The 21,726-nt window shown below is 42.7% G+C and overlaps 1 protein-coding gene and 1 pseudogene across 10 annotated transcripts in view; one reads left to right on the plus strand and one right to left on the minus strand.

The window, feature by feature from the left end:
• Positions 1-109: 109 nt before the first annotated feature.
• The window catches only part of TTC13 (tetratricopeptide repeat domain 13), a 72,149-nt gene continuing 50,532 nt past the window's right edge, over positions 110-21,726 (plus strand). For all 10 annotated transcript variants that reach the window (XM_069484728.1, XM_069484729.1, XM_069484735.1 and 7 more), the window contains exons 1-4: positions 110-406; positions 13,465-13,559; positions 15,780-15,855; positions 19,042-19,112. In XM_069484728.1, coding sequence (XP_069340829.1) covers positions 139-406; positions 13,465-13,559; positions 15,780-15,855; positions 19,042-19,112 — 510 coding nt within the window. In that variant the 5' untranslated portion in view covers positions 110-138. The remainder of the gene's footprint in view (positions 407-13,464; positions 13,560-15,779; positions 15,856-19,041; positions 19,113-21,726) is intronic.
• On the minus strand, positions 11,861-12,607 carry LOC138393356 (small ribosomal subunit protein uS3 pseudogene; annotated as a pseudogene).

The raw sequence follows: 21,726 nt of genomic DNA on the forward strand, positions 1-21,726 counted from the left end.
AAGCCGGGACTACAACTCCCAAAAGGCAATGCTTCCCCCTGCTCCGCCCCCTTGCCACGGCCCACCTGCGCGCGGTGGGTAGAGGAGGGGAGGCTTGAGAACCCGGCGCGGGCTGCCGCACATGCGCCTTGAGGGAAGATGGCACCTGCTGGCTGCTGCTGCTGCAGCTGGGGCGGCGCTGTGGCCGCCGCGGGCGCCGCCTGGCGCGTCCTGCTGCTGCTGCTGCTGCTGGGGGTCCTGTCCGCCGGGCCGCGCCTGGGCGCCCTGGCCACCGAGCATTACTCGCCGCTGTCCCTGCTTAAGCAGGAGCTGCAGCACCGGCAGCAGCAGGAGGCCCCGGCGGGCGGCGGCGGCTGCAGCCCGCAGTCCCGGGACTGGGGGGACCAGTACTCTGCCGAGTGCGGCGGTGAGTGGGCGGCGGCGGCATGCGGTCGGCCGGGGCCGAGGGGGCGGCGGGCCTGCGGGGCGGCGGGCCCCTGGGCCGGGGTACGGGCGGCCGGGCCTCACCGCCTCCAGCGGCGGCGTGTGCTCGGGGAGCCGGCTCCGCGAGGGGTCCTGGCGGCCGGCTTCCCGCCGCTCCCACCCACGCCTCCGCGCGCCCTCTCCCGCGGCCGCCTCGGGGAGGCGGTGAGTAGAGAGCTGACAGCGTGCTCCCCGGGCCGGGGCGGCCTCTCCGGAGTCTGAGGCAACTCTCGGAAGGGTGGAGGGGACATGGCAGGTGGCCCGGGGCAGCCCTGTTCCGCCGCCACCCTCCCGCGGGTGCCGCGGGGGCAAGAGAAGGGCGGGCGGACCTGACCCGTGCCTGGAGGGGCATGCCCGGCCCATCCGAGGCCTGGAAACCGGGTTCCTGACGTCGAGGTCGATGTCTTGTATTAAACATAGTCCCTAAAAATTAGATCGCTGGAAGAAAGAAGAGAAAGACCAAGCCCGTTTTATCTGCTCCTTGACATCTTGTTTCCAGTCGAGATTGACCTGTGATCTGTCAGGTGTCTCCCGGAGGGTAATAGGGCCCTGCAGGCCTTGAGCCTGTGCGTGTCAGCGCGGTGTGTGTATTGGAGCTACGCCCGCTCATTCATTAAGGTTGGGTGTTATTGCCTCGGTTTAATAAGCCGTGGCAGATGCCTCTGGGGCAAAGTACATGTGTACATTTTTTTGTTTGGAAGTTCTGTAGTGGGTCTTTTTACCCTTCAATCCCCTCCCCTTCTCTTTCCCCTTGGCCAGTCCCCTTATGGCTTGCTTGGGAAAGGGCCTGGGTCTGCTCACTGGGAGATGGCTGCTCGTTTTTAAGGCTTGATGGCAGTGTTCTTAAGCATTGTATACCTAGGAAAACAATACCTTTTTTTTTTTCTTTTTTTTAGTTGAGATGAGATGTCAAGATTAGCACAATCTGATTTCCTTTTAGCACAATCTGACTTCCTTGAGGAAGTCTCACTCATTGAGGGGTATGTGACTTCTTTATTTTGTGGTAGGCCTTAGCCGGTAACAGCATGAGTAATATGGCCAGCATTTGCATACTGGAAAAATAATGCTTTTTATCTCTGTCACTTTCTATGTCTCTGAGCAAGTGAATTACCTGTCTTTGCAAAATTGCCTCCTCTGTAAATGGAAGACACTGTTCAACTAATTACAGGGTTTTATTTTCCTCACAAGGGTGCTGTGAGGAAAATGAGAGATAGCTGACATATATTGAGTGCTTGCTGTATGCCAGTTGCTATTTTAAGTGCTTTAGGTCTATTAGCCTAGTATATCAGTCTATCAGAAAAACAGTAACCACCTCATTGGGTGGTAGCTCCTTTTCTCTGATGAGGAAGTTGAGGCATAGTGAAATTGTCACCTTCCTGAGGCCCCACAGCTGTAAAAAGAGGAACCCAGGTAGTCCAGCTTCAGACAAATCTTTTGTCGTAACCACTAGTGGTTATAGTGAGGAAAACACGTCTGTAGTGTTTACTAGCATATGGTACATATTAGGTAAATTTTCCTTTTCCCTTTCCTCCTATTGTCACATGATGCTCACTGGCTAAAGGAGACCCAGATCTTAGGCAGTAGAAGCTATCTATCAATGAATATTATGAAATCTATTGGCATTATTAATGTAGGTGGCTCATTTCATTCTTTGGCATCAGCTTAGGCCAGTATTTAAGAATCCTTGTTTGAGCCAACTCTGACTTGCATTAGCATTTTACCCCAGATAATGATAAATGTAGTTTTTATAACTAGGCAATTGGAGGAATCTTTCTTGTGTATGGAGAACATTATCTAACGTTCTGCTTTGGAGTATTATGAGGCTTTAAACATAATTTATTTAAATGTTTCCATTTTCTCTTTATCTCCCCCATTTATTATAGTACTTATTTTCTTAGTTTGAAATTTAAAATGTTCTGTTGTAAAGGAGCAGCATGCGTCTTTCACGTAGCCTCCCCTGGCTGTTCCAATAGCTGCCAGGTGCTAAAGTGGCTTGGCTGCTGTTGTAGTCACCCACTAAGTCACTTCCAGAGTCAGCTACTCGTGCTGCTTGGAGCTCTACCGGTTTCCCTCAGCTTTACTGGCTGCAGCATATGAAAAAACCCGCTTCTGTTTTTATAGAGGCTCCCAAAACACCTCTTATTTCTCCTTCCTCACCCTGGACAACTAGGTAGAATCTGGACCTTATGAAACCTGCTTCATTCCCTCTCTGTCCTAGGATGTAGGGACAAGATCAGGATTTACAACTAACCATGTCATAGCCCGAGGGGAGGCTGATGTTCTGTATCCAGAGCCCCCATCTGATCAACCTTAGGTTCTAGATGAAATGCCAAGATGCAGAACTAATTGGTCTTCAGAATCACACTGATCTGACCTCACCAACCGTTGATTATGCCACTGTCACTTGCTTGCCTGTCCAGCCACAGACCTGCTCATATGAAGCCAGTCCATATACGGAGGACAGACAGAGCAGTGCAACCACTTTTCAGAATGCTTCTTGCAGCTTTCAAGTTCAAATGGCAAAGTTGATGCCTGCTTGGGTCTAATCTGCACACCTTGTGATGAGCAGTGTATGTATTCTCTTAAGACAGAGCCCCCAGTGACTGCAGGTGCAAGGACAACCGCTGGTAGGAGCCCACCAGTCTAAAGATAACACACTGGCAATGCTCTAGCCGTGGGCACCAACGTGAAATGGAATCTCGGTCCAAGGGAACAGCCTAGTACTCAGTGGGCCGAGCCCTGCCCAGATCCGCTGCACAGGCAGAAAGCATGGATGACCCCCTGATGCCATGTCTCAGCCTGAGCTTTTCATGTTCCCTGGCACTCTCCTTAACTTTTTCTCCTCCAGCACAATTTTACGTTACACCTTTACAGAGACAGAGTCTTATTCGGTTGCCCAGGCTGGAGTACAGTAGCACAATCATAGCTCACTGCAGCCTCCAACTCCTGGGTTTAAAGTAATCCTCCCACCTTAGTTTGCCAGGTAGCTGGGACTACAGGTGTATACCACCACACTGGGCTAATTTTTCTATTTTTTGTAGAGACAGATCTTGCCACGTTGCTCATGCTGGTCTTGAACTCCTGGCCTCAAGCGATCTTCCCACCTCAGCCTCCCAGAATGCTGGGATTACAGGTGTGAGCCGCCCACCCAGCCTCCGTTTCATTTTTTTTTTTTTTTTTTTTTGAGACAGAGTCTCACTCTGTTGCCCGGGCTAGAGTGAGTGCCGTGGCGTCAGTCTAGCTCACAGCAACCTCAAACTCCTGGGCTTAAGCGATCCTACTGCCTCAGCCTCCCGAGTAGCTGGGACTACAGGCATGCACCACCATGCCCGGCTAATTTTTTGTATATATATATTTTAGTTGTCCATATAATTTCTTTCTATTTTTAGTAGAGACGGGGTCTCACTCTTGCTCAGGCTGGTCTCGAACTCCTGACCTCGAGCGATCCACCCGCCTCGGCCTCCCAGAGTGCTAGGATTACAGGCGTGAGCCACCACGCCCGGCCCGTTTCATTTTTTTATTTGAAAAACATGTATAACCACAAACTTACATCTTTGTTTTCCTGTGGAGAAAATAATCTTACTCTTTTAAAGAAATGGAACACTGCTTTGTACATGTTTTTAAAATAAAAGTAAATTTTCCTTCCTTTGCTTTTTAGCTTGGCTCTATTTTAATTGTAATTGTGGGAGGAAATAATGGACAGAAGTTTTTTCAATTCTTTTCTCCAGTTTTGTAGTTACATGGTTGTAAACATTCTGTGTGATCTTAATCCCCTTGCCACTGAAGTAGGTCCTGTTTTTATCGTCTTTACCTAAGGGGAAACAGATGCAAGAGAAGTTAAGCAAGGTTACACACAGTAAAGAGTAGGGCCAGGGTTTGAACCTGATCTGACCATATTTGTGTGTTATCTTCAGTAATATTTGTGTATTAGTACGATTTCTTAATGACACTGATAAAGTCCTATACCCTTAAGCTTTGTTGAATGTCATATTCTTAAATAACTTCTAGAATTTTGTATTTGTTATATAAATACAAGGATCATTCACTGAACCTATTATTTTGAACTATAGAGCTAGAATGGATCTGTTTCTTTCATTGAAAAGCTATCTGTGTGCCTACTAGGTGCTTCTCAGTGTTGTAGACCCTGGTGCTGTGGCTCAGCTGACCAGGTTCCCAGCCTGGAGTCTCTCTTGGTGAGAGAGGAAATAAGTACAGTCATACATTGCTTAACAGTGGGGACATGTTCTGAGAAATGTGTCCTTGGGTGATTCTGTCATGTGAAGATCATAGAGTGCACGTACACGAACCTAGATGGTACAGCCTACTGCACACCTAGGCTGTATGGTACGGTCCATTGCTCCTCGGCTACACACCTGCACAGTGTGTTACTGTACTGAATGCTGTGGGCAATTATAACACAATGGTAAATATTTGTCTATCTAAACATATCTAAACAGAGAAAAGGTACAGTAAAAAAATGGTGTTATAATCTTATGGGATTACCGTCATACATGTGTATCATCATTGATCAAAACATCACGCACGACTGTATGTAACAGGCCGAGTAGTACGTGCCTTGAAGAATAAAGCAGCGCGAGAGGGTAAAGAGCAGTGTGGAGGTGCTACTTTAAAAGGTGGCCCCAGAGAGGGCCTCAGGTAAGCTGACATTTTAGAGTAAGATTTGGAGAGATCCTAGAGATATCTTAATTTGACACCCTCATTTTATGGATCTGGCAAATAAGGTCTGGACAAATTGTAACTTGTTCATTGTTTTAAGAATTCAGCTTCTCTGCTCTTCCTCCCAAAGCTGAACCGCATCTCATTCAAATGTAGCATTCATCTTGTGTGAGATACATCTTTATGTGTTCTTTATGGACAGTCTAAGAGGTGTTTTAATAGTTCAAACGTATGCATTTTTAGTAATTGTTTCAAAAATACTTTTGTTTTCTTCCTTTGAAAATGTAGTAAAACTAAGAACAGTGAGTTTGTGTGACTTTTTTTTTTTGCTGCCTTCCGACTTTTTTAACTGCTCCTGGGTGATGTAGTCTTGTACTTGATGTCTTAATTTTCTTTAGTTTGTAGAAATTAATAATCCCAGAATTGAGTTTATTTTCCTACAGTTCTTTGTGGAGAAAAGAGCATTTAGTGTCTGTCCAGTTTGGGAATTGTTAACTGCCAGAACAACAGGGAAGTATCTACGGACTAGCCCAGGGTTTTTTATGAAGTCAGTAAGACTTAGGTTGTCGATGCATGTGGCATCTTTCTGAACCGAGGAATCAGGCTAAGGACGTGACATCGGTCTTATTGCTCACAACGCTTAAATCACTGCTACGCCTAGAGGTGGTAGCGAATCAATAGAAGGAAACTTTTATAATGAGAGCTATTTCCTTTTTTGCTCTATGAGGAAGTTAAGAACCACATTTTGTGCTCAGTCACAGGAAGTGCAGTGACAGTTACTGTTAGTGTATTTGCTTGATCCTCTGGTTTTCTGCGTTACCATGTACGGTTTTGTGGCAGATCTCTCCAGATCTTTTTTCCGAGGAGTAAACGTGCCGGTGTAAAGTGCTGACCTACTCTCAGTGCAGAGACCGAGGCACAGAGTGATGAAGAGATTCTTCCTTACATTGGTATCTCACCAAGGCCGCTGTGGCCACGCCAGGAGGATGTTTGCGTCTTTTGCTAACAGAACCGCATCTTTCAGAAAGTCCTCTAGTTTAGAACTAGCATTTTGTAGCATAAGCCCTGTGACGATGACAGCCTGTGATTAGCTTTTGCATATATATCTGTTGTCATTAAGAATCACATTTACCTTTTAGACTGTCTACACACTCCTAAACATACTCAGCTTTGGGTGATAAGGGTTAATTTTTTTTTTTTCCCCCCTCTGGGTAAGGGCAAAAGTTATGTGGTTTGGATTTTAGAACCTACATGGAACATGGCTACAGGAAAGTGGCAGAACAATCTGTATAGAAACTTCTAAAGAAGGCTCTTCAACAGAGCGTAGAGACGGCTTGGCTTCATTGCACTCAATAACTACTTGACTTTTTTCTTTTTCTTTTCTTTTTTTTTTTTTTTTTTTTTGGAGAAAAGGAAACCTTTATTGCAAGTCAACTGGTAAAAAGACAGCAAGAAACACTCAAGTCTGTCTCCTTGACCAACTTTTACATCTTCTCCTTTTCACAATATTTTGTTTTAAAGAAGTTAATTTGTTGGAGGCTGAGGCAGGAGGATTGATTGAGGTCAGGAGTTTGAGAGCAGCTGAGCAAGAATGACTGCATCTCTACAAAAAATAGAAAAATCGTGATGGTGCACGCCTGTGGTCCCAGCTACTTGGGAGGCTGAGGCAGGGGGATCACTCGAGCCCAGGAGTTTGAGTTTGCAGTGAGCTATGATGATGCCACTGCACTCTAGCTGGGGTGACAGAGTGAGACTCTGTCTCAAAAAAAAAAAAAAAAAAAACCACCAAATTAATTTGTTTGGGCTTACCTGATCTGGCACACAGAATAAATACACAATTTATTGAAGTAGCAGAATTTTAATACTTAGGATGAATGCTTTCCAACATTTTCATTCTGTTATCTGTTTTACTTTTTATGGAAATATGACATGCACATAAAAATATATATGTCACAAGTGTTTTCAGGTGTACATATAGCTCAATGAATTTTCATGAACTGAACTTGTGTAACCAAAAAGAACCAAAATGAATAACTACCTGTTTTTAAGCTTGCTAATAAAGTCTCATTCTATGCTAATCCTAGTTTCATTTGGAAAATACTTTCCCTGGCTTTATGTCTAATTCAGGGCCCGCACAGTGCAGTGGATTAGTTCTGCACATGTGCTGGTTTTCTTTCCATAGACACTCAGGAATCCTCTGTCCAATGGTCCATCCTCTGCTCGGGACCTGCCCTGCACATAAAGACCAGTTGACTTCTCTCGCACCTTTCCCCTGCTGGTGTTTGAGACATTCTAAATGACTGTGTGTTCCTTTGTCACTGATCATTTCACATCACTGCCTGGGTCTGCTTCAGCATCCCCAAGGAGGGTGGATGATGGCTGACAGTATGTGTGGGTTTGTGAGAAAGGTTTTAGCTCTTAAAGGTATGTGCCACTTTGAGCCATCTTCAATCTGGTCTACAACCCCAGGCTACAAAACTCACCTTTGTGGGTAACGCCTGGTCCCTATGGGTCACAGTACCTCCCTCTGGCCGCTACTTGCATTGGCACCGCATAAGTTGCTTCTGTGCCTGTTTCCCTCCTGTGCACCTAACTCCTTCTCTTTCGGTTTTGTACATTCTTTACGTGTGTTCATATTTACATGTGGGTTAATATAGCTTTGATCAGATTACATTCAAGCCTTATTTTACAAATCGCTTCTGTCTCTTTACGATGGTTTTTGCAGATCCTTGTTCTAACGGATTAAATATGTGTTTACTTTATAATTTAACTCTCAGTGGGCAGTCTATTTTCAAGTTGTTTTATGATAGCTTACACAGCTCAGGTACTGAAGAATATTTCATTAGAATAAATGAAGCATATAAATTCTTCAGAGAATTTTGCCTGTTATTACATTCTAAAAGAAATTTACCACTTGGGATCATATGTTGATGAAAACAAAAGGCACTACAGGTTGCTACCGTGACAGCCGCCTAGCCTTCGGGTAGTTCCTGTAGCCACACTGATGCTGTCTTCTCTTCCCAGGGTCCCCTACACCTAGACTAGAATTGTCAATAAATATCTGGCACTTGATTTCCAAGTTCTAGCCCCTCCGTGGGAAAAGCCCACTCATCCTTATTCTCGAGTAGCTCAGCACGCCATCTGTTACAACTAGAGCAAGGGGGTCGGGTAGTGAGTGCAACCCAGAAGCTGTTGACTTCCTTATAAATGGGCCACGGGTTTGCAGGCTTTCGGTTTTCACTTACGGGCATGAGTGTGTGACAAATCCATGCTGCTTTTAGTGCCACCTTCTCTCCTCCCTCGGAAGTAATGACTGGTGTCTTATTTGACTGAAAGAAGCAGTGACAAGAGAATGTCCCTGCTCCCCCATCTTAGCTATCAGTCTGCCTGCAGCTGGACTGGGAGATTTTGTCTTCTGTGCTGATGCAGTGAATGAGTGGCCTCTGCTTTGACCTAGTGCAGCTCTCTCCTTGGGCACTGGCTTTTTTCCCTCTTGACTTCCATCAGCACTCCTATGGTTGTGACGGCTACCATCTTGAAAAAACAAGCATCAAAGACAAGACCACATGTCCTTCCAGCTCCCGCCCTGTCTCTGCCACCTTTTTGACAGCAGAATCCTCAAAGGAGATGTTTATGTGCACTGTCTCCACTGTCCTACTCTCTCTTGAGTCTTCTGCAGTCAGCTTTTGTCCTGGTCACTGCACCAAAACTCTTCGTAAGGTCAGTTGTGTGTGAGGTCTAGGAGGAGAGGAAAGAAATTTGAAGACATTGCTGTACCTGAAGTGTTCATTATCAGAACCCAGCATTGGCAGAATGAGTTGTGACAAATGTACCGTGTTCTTTATTGATGTGGCATGTCCCAGCTTTGCTAGGTCTTCATTTTGTGACCTTAAACACATTCATTAACATGAGCTTGTCCATGTGTACGCTGGGCACAATGTATGTTCTACCAACCTTAGAGGATGGAGACCCAAAAGAAGCACTGTTTTTGAAAGCTGTAAAGAACAAAATAAACTTACATAAAGTAGAAGACATTTACAGAAAAACCAGCGATTTTAGCCTATATTTTTATGCTAACATTTAACAGTCATTTTCTGTGAACTGGACTTTATGTCCGTTATTCCTCGCTAGAGCCCCATGCGGGTAGGTTGTGATGGTCATTCCTGTTTAACAGGTGCGGGTACTGAGGGTGAGGCATGCTAAGGACCCGCCCACGGTCAAACAGCCGGGGAAGCATCTGGTCTGATTTACTCTGACAGCACAGCCTGTCCCCTGAACCACTGTTGCACTGGCCCCAAACTAGTGAGACTGAAAGTCGGGGAGGGCAGAATTAAACATAAGACCTAGTTCTTTGAAAATACTGGTAAAGCTTAGACAGTTATCTAGCATGCTTAATCAAGAAAAATGAGAAGAAACGCTTTTGGAATAAGCCAGTATAATCAAATATGAAAATCATGATAATTGTGTACAGCTTTATGGCCAAGATGTAGCACATTTCAAATAAATGGAAAGTTCTTTAAGAAAAGGTAAATTACCAAGTGGATTTTCCTACTATCTGCTAAATATCTTGTCCCCACCAGGGTCGGCTCCTTTCTTCTCATTAAATGTAAGCTCCCCAAGCTTTCTTGGAGAGCTTACCTACGTTCCCAGCTGAATTCCACTGTAAGTTAATGATTATCAAATGCACACCCATGGCTTTTCCCTTTGTCTGGAATTCCCTAACTGCGCACTAGGATAGCTTCCAGTTTAACGTCTCCTAAGCACTTGGCTTAAACCCGAAGTTAACTCTTTCCTTCCCTCTGAAACCGTTCACCCTCTTAAGCTCCCTGTTTCTATTCAGGGCACCACTTCCTTAGTTGCACAAACCGGAAGCCTGTGTCCTTTCCCTCTTCCCATGCCTAATTTTTCCTCGCAGCCCTGTCCTTTTTACTTCCTACATCTCTTTAGACTGTGACCCTCCATTTCAGGGCTGGGGCCCCTACCTGTGTTCCGACTTTGCTCATTTTTAACTTGCCGCCCACCTGACCTCCCTGCTCTGTTCCCCTCTTCTCAGACACCTGTCACTGATGGTCTTCTTGCTTAAACCTACCCTGCCTTCTTAGTTTGCTGCCAATAAGGAAGGGAGTGAATGAACCAGATACTAATTTCGAGAAGCGAGGAGAGGAAATGAGGGAAATTAGAAGGAATAAATAGCGCAAAGCCAGTACAAATGAATTAGAAATAGAGCCGGATGGAACTGATACATAGACCCAAGAGTTGGTGCTTGAGAAAAAAGAATAAACGAAAAGTTCTGGAAATCGGTTTCACATCAGTGTGAATGTATTTAACACTGCCGAACTGTATACCTAAAAATGGCTAAGATGGTAAATTTATGTGATATGGGTTTTACCACAATTAAAAAAACACAGGAGAACAAATTCTTAAGTCATTTAAAAATGATAGAATAGATATGCCTGATAAGGCTAAGACATAAAGAAGAGAGAAGAGCAAACGTGTTCTGTGAGGAGGAGTCTGTGCAGGGCTACAGAGGCCAGTAGGATTAAGAGACAACTGTGTAGAAACCTCTGCTAATAAGTTAAAATCTGAAGCAATGAAGAAATGGCCAGAGATGATGTAGAAGAACAAGATAAATTGCATATTATGCTTAGAATTACAATAGTAAAAAGGGAGCAGGGGGCAGACAGCTTTGTCAGTGTGCTCCCAACATAATTCATTAATTCAGATATTAAGCCTTTACCATGTGCAGCCCCATCTGACTGAGAAGGCACCGGATAACCAAACAGCACCTGCCAGGCAGTCTGTGACGCCAGGGCTACTGCACCAGCCAGACCGTGTCACCACCAGGCTGCAGCCACCGGTCTGGGCCTCCCCGGCCCATGACAGCTGTGACTGGGAAGTCCCCTCTCTGTGATCACTCAGAATCTGGCTTATCATGAGTCTTGTAGGATTTTCAAGCCAACCTGTCCTTCACTAGTTTTGCCTAAGTAAACTAAGCGCATCTAATTTCTTGTAAAATACAGATATCGGTAGAAAGTACTTCAAAACATCAGAATGGGAGTCAACCCAGCTCAGTGGCTCACTTCTGTAATCCCAGCACTTTGGGAGGCTCAGGCAGGAGGATCGCTTGAGGCCAGGAGTTCAAGCCTGCACTGAGCTATCATCTCACCACTGCACTCCAGCCTGGGTGACACAGCAAGACCCTGTCTCTGAAAGGAAAAAAAAAAAAAGAATGTGGATTCTAATGAGAGCTTAATGCTGCTTAGACAAATTTACTTCTGAGCCTTGAGTTCAGTGGCTCAAGCAAATTTCCTTTTCCCTTTAGACGTGTTGAGGATTAAATGACTGTGTATGGAGAACATGGTACAGCATGACACAAAATATGGCCACTGTGTTTGCTTTCTGTGTGCAATATGGATTTCCTGATGCATCAGGAAAAAAGTCATCTTGAGTATCCGTCTTCTAAGCCTACAGTCCTGAACTGCACAGGACAGTTAGGTAAGGTGCTGCCCTGCTAGCCATCGGCCTTCACTGTGACACAGGATATGTCTCTGGTTAGCTCTGCTCAGGCCCTTGCATTCTGGCCCTTCCTTGCAAATACTGCAAGTGTGGTTAAAACCAAGAGGATAAGTAACGCTCCATAAGCCAACCTGCAGTCTGAATCCGGGATACACGGTCTGATCAGGCCGCCTTGCGTCTTTGCATGAGACTTTATTAAAGGTCTTTACAGAGCAACGTCCAGACTCCAGATACAGCTGCCAAGGAGACCCTTACATGTTGTAGGGACCAGCAGGGCCTTGGCAGGCAGCTCTGGCTTCTCACCCTGCTGTTCCGAGATAGGCGTGTGGTTAGCATCTCATCTTTGGGTTCCATGCCGCTCACATGGTCAGGCAGGGGTTTCTTAGGGCCAGTCTTACTGGTGGGGTCCCAGGGCAGCGTGATCTTCACCTTGATGCCAGCACCTGGCCCATGGCAGTGTCAACACAGCAGTTAACAGGGCCCCTTCTTTGGATCATCAGGCCATCCACACACTCCATGGATTTAATCCTCTGTCCTCGGAGTTTCCCAGACACCAGGACCTCGCAGCCCTTGGCTCCATCGTCGGTGACAAATCGCAGCACACCGTAGCAGGCACTCTGCCCACAAGCCCTCGGAGCAGTTTGTAACCTAGAGATTCTGCCTGGGCGAGGAGGGCACGCGGACCCCCAGGGGCCACCTTTTCAGCGGAAAGCTCTACACTGCCCTCTGGGAAGCCAAACCTCCTCCGAACTACAGCGGTCCATCCCCGAATGCGCTGGCCTTTCTCACCAGGAACATTCTGTGTTCTGGTGGCTAAGATAATGATTTCTGTCCTGCCTGGTGTAACTCAGACTTCCACTTCAGCCAGCTCCTGGGTGAGAAACTCCTTCAGTTCAGCTTTGAAGATGGCATCAGCGACAAACGTCCTCTTCTTGGAGATCTGCACTGCCATCCTGCCGCCGTGGGCTGCCGAAAATAAATAAAAACTGCCGAAAGGCCTGACTGGCGTTTGGAGGAGCTGTTTTCTATCATGAGGACACCATCTCACATTCCCACCAGCAGCGCACGGAGGTTCTGGTTTCTCCACATCCTGGCTGACACTTGTTGTTTTCTGAGTTTTTGGTTATAGTCATCCTAGTGCATACAAAGAGGTACCTTATGCTGGTTTGATTTGCATTTCCCTAATTAGTATTGATGAGCATCTTTTCATGTGCTCAGTGGCCATTTGCATATCTTCTTTGGAGAATTGCCTATTCAAGTCCTTTGCCTGTTTTTTAAATTGGGTTGTTTGTTTTTTGGTTGGGTTATAGGAGTTATTTATTAGTTTTGCATACTAGATCCATAGTGCGTTTTCTTTTAATGTTAGGTCTTCCTGGCTTGGCATTGTTCTTTTGTGATTTTTTTTTTTAAACTTGTGGTAAGTGTTGCCACATAGGAGATGTCCAACCGAAGGAGCTCAATGATGACGTTAATTCCGCATGTGCAGGGAGACGAGTGTTGAGCTAGGACTGTTTCTGCCCTGTTGCCTTCAGATAGTTGCAGCCTGTTTAAGCCTCATCTGATCCCCCACAGAGCCGCCTGGCTTTGCTCATTTCCAGAGTGGTGGTGAGGACAGTCCCTGATGGGTGTGCGAGATACTTGCACACTATAAAACATGGCGCAATCGTAAAGGTAGAAGAGAGATTCCCACTTTTAGTGCTTTTTACACTTGTTCTTATTTTGTGGATTCTTAAAATTCCAACTCGTAGTTAAGCACCTAAGAGCATAAATTTAAGATGAAGAGAGTAACAAAGAACGTTTGCTTTTCAGAGTCATCCTTCTTGAACTTCCACGACTCGGACTGCGAACCCAAAGGATCGCCGCCCTGTGACTCCTTGCTTTCCCTCAACACTGAAAAGATCCTGGTAGGCAGCTTCTGCCCGTGCTTTCTGTTTCTGTGACCCAGAGCGCACCATACTAGTTCCAGAAGGTGGAGGTCGCATCTGTTTATCAACTAGAAGTTGGGTCCCGTTGGTTCTATGTGCATATAGAGACAGGTCATCTGGGATTTAGTCACCCTGAATTTTTATGGCCTATGAGTTAGATGGTTGGTCATTCTGGACCTAGGACTTTTAAGTTCCAAGGAATAAAGGGGAGATCATGATTGAACCGTATTTCTAGGAGCCTTGTGTATTTGGAGGTATAGTGGAATCTTATTTTTTCAGCCTTTGCCTGTGTGGATATCTTTTATATCTATTTTTTTGTCACTGCCAGCTAAACTGTACAGGGGACATCTGCATTTCAGGGATGAATACCTGGTGTTAGGTAATGTTTGCGTTTGCCTATCCATGTTAGCACGTATCCTCCGGCCTGGCTACCTCAAGGTGGGTCTTCTTTTTGTTCATACTTAACTCTATGAAGCTGAGTTCTTTCCCTGCCCAAGTTTAACATATTTTTTCTCCAGGCCTTTTCCTTCCACATCACGTAGATATTATATGCTGCTTTTGTTTAACATTTTCCTTTGGGATACTGTTTCTTTTCCAAACAAAGCTTTGCCTTTTCATGCCAGAACTATAGATAGAAATCACAAACTAGATTCTGCAATTATAGAGGCAGTAGAAAAAGAAAAAAAAAATTACAAAGCAGAGAACAATCATCTGCTTTTACCTAACTCACTACATTAGCAGTCAGCTTGATATATGGGAAATCTTTTGGATTAGGCTTGTCCAAAACCAGAATGGGCTATCTTGTAAAGTAGTGAGTTGGCCATCATTAAAAGTGTTTAAGTAGAAATTAGATAATCCACCTTGTGTAGGTGGTGAGATTCTTAAAGTTATGAGGGTCCTTCTTACTGATAGTAGTTCAGCTATTTTCTAGTTGTATTTCCAGTGTAAGATGGTGCTAGCTTGTGACCTATGGGAGTTTCGGCCTTTCATTGTCCCTAGATTGAAATATGGTGGTTGGACAATTCATTTATTTATCCACTCTCCAGATATTTATTTTGCACCTATTAGGTGCCAGGCATTGTGCTAGGTAAGTCCTGGGAATACAACAGTATTCCTTGGTCCCTGCCCTGTGACTCCTACAGTCACCAACCAATTAATTATACAAATAAACATAAAAATGCAATTGTGCACATCATATGAAACAAACGCAGAGGGTCAACATAATCTCCCTTACATTAGGGGTATCAGGCTTCAGGAATTGAAATGTAAGCAAGAATGACAAGGATGGGTTGAAATTAGTCTATTAATAATACTGAGCTGTGTTAGTTAAACTTACTTGATCATAGCTTCTCACCTCTGTACAGAGAAGATAACTATAGATACATTAGAGACGGGAAAGATTCTTTTTTGTCCAGAATTTGATTTGTTCATACTATACTTTTGCTGCCCACTTTCTAATATAATACAAACAACTTAAAATTGGATGTGTTCTTCAGTATTCTCTTGATGTTGCTTGGTAAATAGTTTCATTTCTGTTCTGTTCCCCATGTCTTTTTTGCGCAAAGCTTTGGCAAATGGTGGACTCTCATCAAATACCACATGCAATAGTAGGGCACTGCAACTAATAAAAGCAATATTTATCAACTCTTTTTCTTGGCTCTAAGCAATTTTGTTGCAGCTTTATTGAGGTATAATTGGCAAATAAAAATTATATATATTTACAGTATACAATGTGATGATATGATTATATGTATACATTGTGAAATGATTATACCACACTCAAGCTATCTAAGCAGTTTATTACACGGAAAAATCTTTTGCATCTGTGCTTCTCTGTAACCATCTGTCAGAGAGACAGGACACGTTCTGGTCACACCCGGCTGTATACTGGCAGTGACACCCTCATGCATTGTTAAATCTTCCACGTCTTGAAGAAGCCTGACCAGGTGCCCATGTGTGGAAGCTTCCAGCTACGTAGCAAAATAAGAAGTGGCTAACAAGAGTTTTTCGCTCATCATCAAGGGTTTTACTGAAAGATACAATGTGTGAAACATTCCCATGATAGTGGGATTTTCTTGCTTCCATTTAAATCAAATAGAGCCTTAAATTTTAAAAATACAAGTTTTTAATACAAGTTTTCCTTCATTTGTGATAAGCTAAAATGTATGTTTGGTTCTTTTTTATTTTTTTTTTTTCCAGAGTCAGGCCAAGTCTATTGCAGAACAAAAGAGATTCCCGTTTGCTACTGATAACGACAGCACAAATGAGGAGTTAGGTAAGACTTGAACCGGGAACACTCCTGTCATAGTCGCCTAGGACTGAGGACGAGATGCAGGACGGTGAGGCAGGAAGAGCACGGAGACCAGCTCTGCCAGCCTGGCTGTGGGATCTCCCGTAGGGCATTCAGCCCTCTGAGCTTCCGTGCGTTACATGTCTGGATGGAATGATCAGTGAGAACTGTTCCAGCCCTGTGTTTCTATGGAAAGCAATAATTATGGTAATGCGTTTTTAGGAGTCATCTCCATTCATTAAAAGGTTATGTGCTGTCATCAAATGTGGGCCATAAGGAACTGAAAGCAGAGGAGAACACCTGCTTAGCCTGAGCAGTGAAATAGCGAGGTTTAAGTTTATTCTGCTCGTGAGGTCAGTCAGTTATTTCCGGTCTGAGAAGGTGGGTGCCCAAAAATCAAATTCATTCAAATCTGCACACGAGTCGTGTAGATAGTGTGTTCGTGGCGTGTTTTAAAATAGGCCGGTTTCGCCAGTGTCGAGCGCTTTGGGTGTGCCTCTCCCACCGTCTGGGGACCTTACGCTCGGAGGAGTGGGAGCAAAGGTGAACGCAGGGGTGGGCAGTGCAGCTGGGCAGATGTCACAGAACCATGCGCTCCGTGGGGGGCCAGCCGCCCACGGTGCCTGCAGGAATTTTTTCCTATCTGATTTACACAAAATCATTTTATCTGTACTGTGGCCATACGCATTTTATATTAAACCCAAGCACTTGTGTTGGCTTCTTTCCTCTGTTAGTGCAGGTAATTGGGAGCTGTTTGGAAAGTACTAATCCTTTTATGGTGATAAACTTCAAGGAGGCTCTGAAAATCACCCTTTCCGGCTTCAGCTTTGGTGTTTTCTGAAGTCTTTGGATTCTGCTCAGCCTAGTATTCATTTCTTAAATAATGAATTAAGGGCCTGATTTGTGCAGGCCTGTTCTATCCTCCAAGAACAATCCCGGTACACCCTGGGGTAGTGTAGGCCCTGAGCCGGCTTAGGGTCTTTGATACCACAGGGTATTTTTTCTTGGAAAAATGACTTCTGTCAACATATACATTGCTAAGACAGGTGGAGTCGCTTGTTAGTACAGATTTCTGAGAGAATTCCAGCTCTACCAGTTTTTCCTTTATGTTTTTGGACGCTCTCAACAAAATTTAGTTACTAATAGTTATTTATATTTGTACAAGATTTGAATTAGGACTATTTTTTATCGGTACTTTTGGGTGTTGCTCACAAAAATGTTTACTTTTAGATGAAAAGATTGGAGAACATCGTTTGATTTTTATCTGAGTGGAATTCAATAGCCTAGCTGTGGACAATTTAAATATGGTCCTAAAGTACAAAATTTATCCCCTGAAGTTATATTTGTTTTTATGGCTCACTTATTCATTTGTTCATTCAACAGATACTTACTGATTGTGGGAAGATAGGTAGGAAATCTAAAAATTTAGATCTGAAAAGAATCTTTAAGAAAATTTTCTACAGGCTTGTTAAGCAAGACCCAGAGAGTTAACAAGAAGTGACTGGGGTCCCCATAACCACATGGCCGGGAGTGGCCGAGCCAGAAATGCAAGCCCAGATCTTTATAGCATCCTCTTCTTGCATTCACAAAAGTGCACATTTATGTTTTAGTCCCTGGTCATCTGACCACTAAGGAGTTCCAACCATTTTGCAGTCCAGCCCAGCGCACGGTGGTTTTGGCGTGGCTTTCATTTGTTTCAGTGTAATGGGCTGGTTGGGAGGGTGGGCTCGGAGTCAGGCAGCCTGGTTCCTTTGTCTCTCTGCTCGTGGTCTCGGACAGCTTGTTTTACTGCTTTATCCTTCATTTCCTGGTCTGCAAAATGGGGTTAATAATTGCACCTGCCTCACTGCACTTAAGGCGTAAATGGGTTAATACCCATGAAGGGTATCACCGTGCCTGGCACATATGAAGAGCTCAATGCATGTAATTACTATTATTATTGTTGTTGTTTGTATTGCTGAAACCACTGGCCGCCCACCCCACAAAAGGTCTCTGGTTACCTGGAGGTTAGCTGTTTGGATATATCCATTCTTCTTATTTTGAACGTGCGTTTGGCCTTAATTTATCTTTTCAAAGACACTGGGGTAAAAACAGCCCTCTTTTTATTTCAAGAAATTCCCCAAAACCTCTTGTGATGCTGAATTGTTTTGAACTTTACTTTTCTCAGGTAATTTATAAAGATATTCTAAATCTCTTTCCACATTTAATTTATGTTTCTACTGAATTGTAATGTTTTTACTGCTTTTAACTGTCCTTAAATTTTAGTTGCTCATATTCTTGAACACCTATTAGGCCCTACAATTTGAGTGTATTACAATAAAGCTTTTTTGCAAAGAAATGTGATCAAAATAGTCATATGTTGAGTGAGAAATAAAATGTTTTTAAGGGATTTTGGGGAGTTGAGTGGTCAGGGCAAATATTATAGATGGATGTGTAATCTAGAATATTCAAATTTATTGTTTTTTGGATGGGTAGGAAAGTCTAGTCACAATATTGCTGTGTTTTAAGAGATTGTCATGGCTCTAATTTCAAAGTACCAGTTTCCTAAACAATTTGATCAAAAACTATTCATCTTTAGTGTATATTTTGAGTAGTATTTTGACTATATTTTTGAACAGAAGAAGGAAAAAGACTTGTTGCATTGTAGGGGTACGAATTACCCAGTTAAGCATTATATTAATAGATTTGAGCTCCTGTTTTTGTTCTTACTAGGTAATTGGCAGTAAATTCAGCACTCCCAGGAATTGAGATTTGCGATGCTATTTGGGCATTTCTCATAATGTTTGCAGTAAAACCACATAGCCATGTTGTGTGGATATTATTCAGGCTCATTACTAGCTTTTTGGTATTCAATATATAGCTAGGAGACATCATAAAGGTTATTTGGGATTTGAAAGTGAGTGATGGGCTTAGAAAAAGATAAGTACTTCTTGTAAGTATATGTTTTATAGGTAACTTTAATAATTTAAATCTAGATGGAACAGGAAGGCTGATTAGCAAGTGCTGAGTGGTGAAAGCAGAATTCAACGACATCGTATTAACTTCTGGGTTTTCTGTAACTACTTCCAGTCCGTGGAGCTGCCTTTTGAGATTTAGCACAGAATTTAGTTATTGATTCTAGTCTGAGCTCTTTTATTCTTTCCTTTAATATTTTTCCGTTTTATTTCGTAGCTATCGCTTATGTGTTGATTGGCAGTGGTCTCTATGATGAAGCAATAAGGCATTTTTCAACAATGCTTCAGGTAATTTTTCTTCTTAATTATTCGATTTCAAGTTTATAGTCATGACAAAAATATCATGCATAGCTAAAGTGCTGCAGTGAAACGTCTATTTTAAGATTATACAAGAAAGTAAAAGAAATTGGTATCGACTGAGCACTTTCTTGGTGCCAGGCCTTGTGACATGCTTTCATTTCATCTTTGCAATGTTACTTCATTTTAAATGAGGGAAGGAAATGTGAAGAGGTCAAGCAATTTGCTCCTAGTCTCCAACCATCAGAGAGCAGAGGCGGGATTCAAACGCGAGCTTAAAACTGACGTTAGCTTCAGTTCACCTTCCTCTCTACCACGGTGTCTCTCATGAGATGTGGACACTGGAAACTCTTGAAATTCCAACTCCTTCCAACACAAGAGCTGATCTGCATGGTTAATTTCCACTCATCGTTTTGTTTCTCACCTTAAAGTATAATTATTAGACTCCTCAATGGAAGTATTAGGGCTATATTGATTGGCAGCTGTGGTTAAGTCTAGTTGAGATAAAATGTGTAAATATATAAGACTTGCAAAGGAGACCTGTAGCTGCCCACATCAGTGGCCTTATATCTTGTAATTTATTTAACTGTACCCACTGTAGGTGCTTAGCCATTTATTAATTCTTGATGTGTCGTCCATTAGTGTACAGTGAGTGAAGAAGTCATGGATTTTAGAGTTAGAGATATGCAAGTTCTAATTAACTGTGCTTCCTGCTAGCACGTTATTTAATCTCCTGGGTTACAGGGATAATAACTACCTCCTAAAAAATTCTTTTTTGTTTAAATGAAATATCCTGTTAAAGTACTTAGTACCTAGTGCCTGGCACATAGTAAGTGCTCAGTAAATTGTAGCTACTCAAAATACCATTCTGGTATATTTATCTGTGTTAATCATAGTAAGAGCCAATAGATACCTTATAATTCAGCAAGTGGACTTAATTTCAAATTATTAATTTTGAAATTTTAGCTCTGCTTTTGTTTTCTCTTTTTAAAAATAGGATTATTATATTGATAATTCTATCTTCATTCTCAAAAACCTCATGAGATATTTTTAGTTATGACTTTGAGTTCCTTAGATCCAAGTAGCTCTGTGTTTAGATGATCATATGGAATATTATTCTTCAGTGGAATTTAAAGTACAAAGGTTTGATTATAAATAGTTTTTAAAATTGCCTTTCTGTTTAGTGTTGCAATATTATAAAAGGTAAGCAAGCACTTTTACACAGTTAACGTTTGACCCAGGTTTGAAAGGGATACCTTTATGGAGCAAATATCAGTTAGTTTGTGGTAACCAACAACAGAAAACAGTAGGCGTTGGCAACGTATTATCATTTTACTCAACTTTTTGAGAATATTATTACCGCTGTAATTGAAGGCAATATGACAATGTTAAAGAAAAGATTTTAAATGATAAAAAAAGTTCCTAGTTCTGCCACTCTAATAATATTTAAATTCTTTGTTTACCTTTTCAAAGTATGCATTCGTGTTTTATAATCTGAATATATGTACTATTTTGTATTACTTTTTCACTTAATTTTATAGTGTAAATGTTTTTCAATATTTCTCCACAATCTTAAGATTTTAATGGCTTTATCATATGCCTTTGTGTTGTCCATTTATTGTAGCTGTAAAACATCTTTCTCTTGCGATTATGTTCGGACAGTAGATCAGCCTTTTTGTGCAGAGAAAAGACAGTAATGTACTGAAATCTGATACACATGTTCATCAATCTGTGATACGGTGGGTTGCTGTCAACTGGGAAATTCTTCTTTGAGCACGTGTGGAGTATAAGGTCACACTGCTCTTCTGTTGATGGGCAGGAGTGGAGGAGTGGGAAGTTCAGATGCAGAAGAAAGAAGTAGGTGATCATTTGTATCATTTCTATGCCCCAGCAACAGTGCCCACGGCTTTCCTGCTGGTGCTTTTCTTGGTGACTTCTCTCTCCTTACGCTTCATCTCAGCTCTTCCTGGCTTTTTCCGTGTCACGGCACATGCGGAAAATCTTATGTGCATGGCCTGTGGGTAAGCAGGAACAGATTTGGAAGCATCCAGATAGGACTTGGTGAAAATTGGTCACATTTTCCTTTTATTACGTGATTATGATAAGAAATAGAAAATACAAAGATTTGCTATGAAAATGCTAAAATTATTTTCAAAAACTTTAACAAGAAACTTGATCCTGCTTTTCTGGGCAAAGCTTTTCTTTATGTTTGAAATTGATGCATATACTTCCTGCTTGAATTTTCTCTTAATTTCTTCAAACTCTTGAAAGCCAGTGTCATGACGACACTGTACAAATAGGTGGATCAAAAGTCCAGAGAATAGTTATTGTTTCTTCTCCACTTGACCAAAACTCCTTTTCTCACCAAGAATAATAATTTCATAAATCAGTCTCTTTAAATTATATTTAAAAGTATGATCATTCTTTAAATCTAACTGTACTTCCTTTTCTTTTATTGGCAAATGTATTGATAAAATTTCTTGCAGTAATGCAATTGATTTTTACAACAATACTTTTTCATATCCAGTATTTCAGAAGAGTGATGAAGCTTTTTTCTTCAGTCATACGGGGATGTTGCTCTACTACTTTTCATTCTTCAAGTTAT

Source organism: Eulemur rufifrons, chromosome 11, assembly GCF_041146395.1.
Source record: "Eulemur rufifrons isolate Redbay chromosome 11, OSU_ERuf_1, whole genome shotgun sequence".
In the NCBI taxonomy this organism is placed as follows: Eukaryota; Metazoa; Chordata; class Mammalia; order Primates; family Lemuridae; genus Eulemur; species Eulemur rufifrons.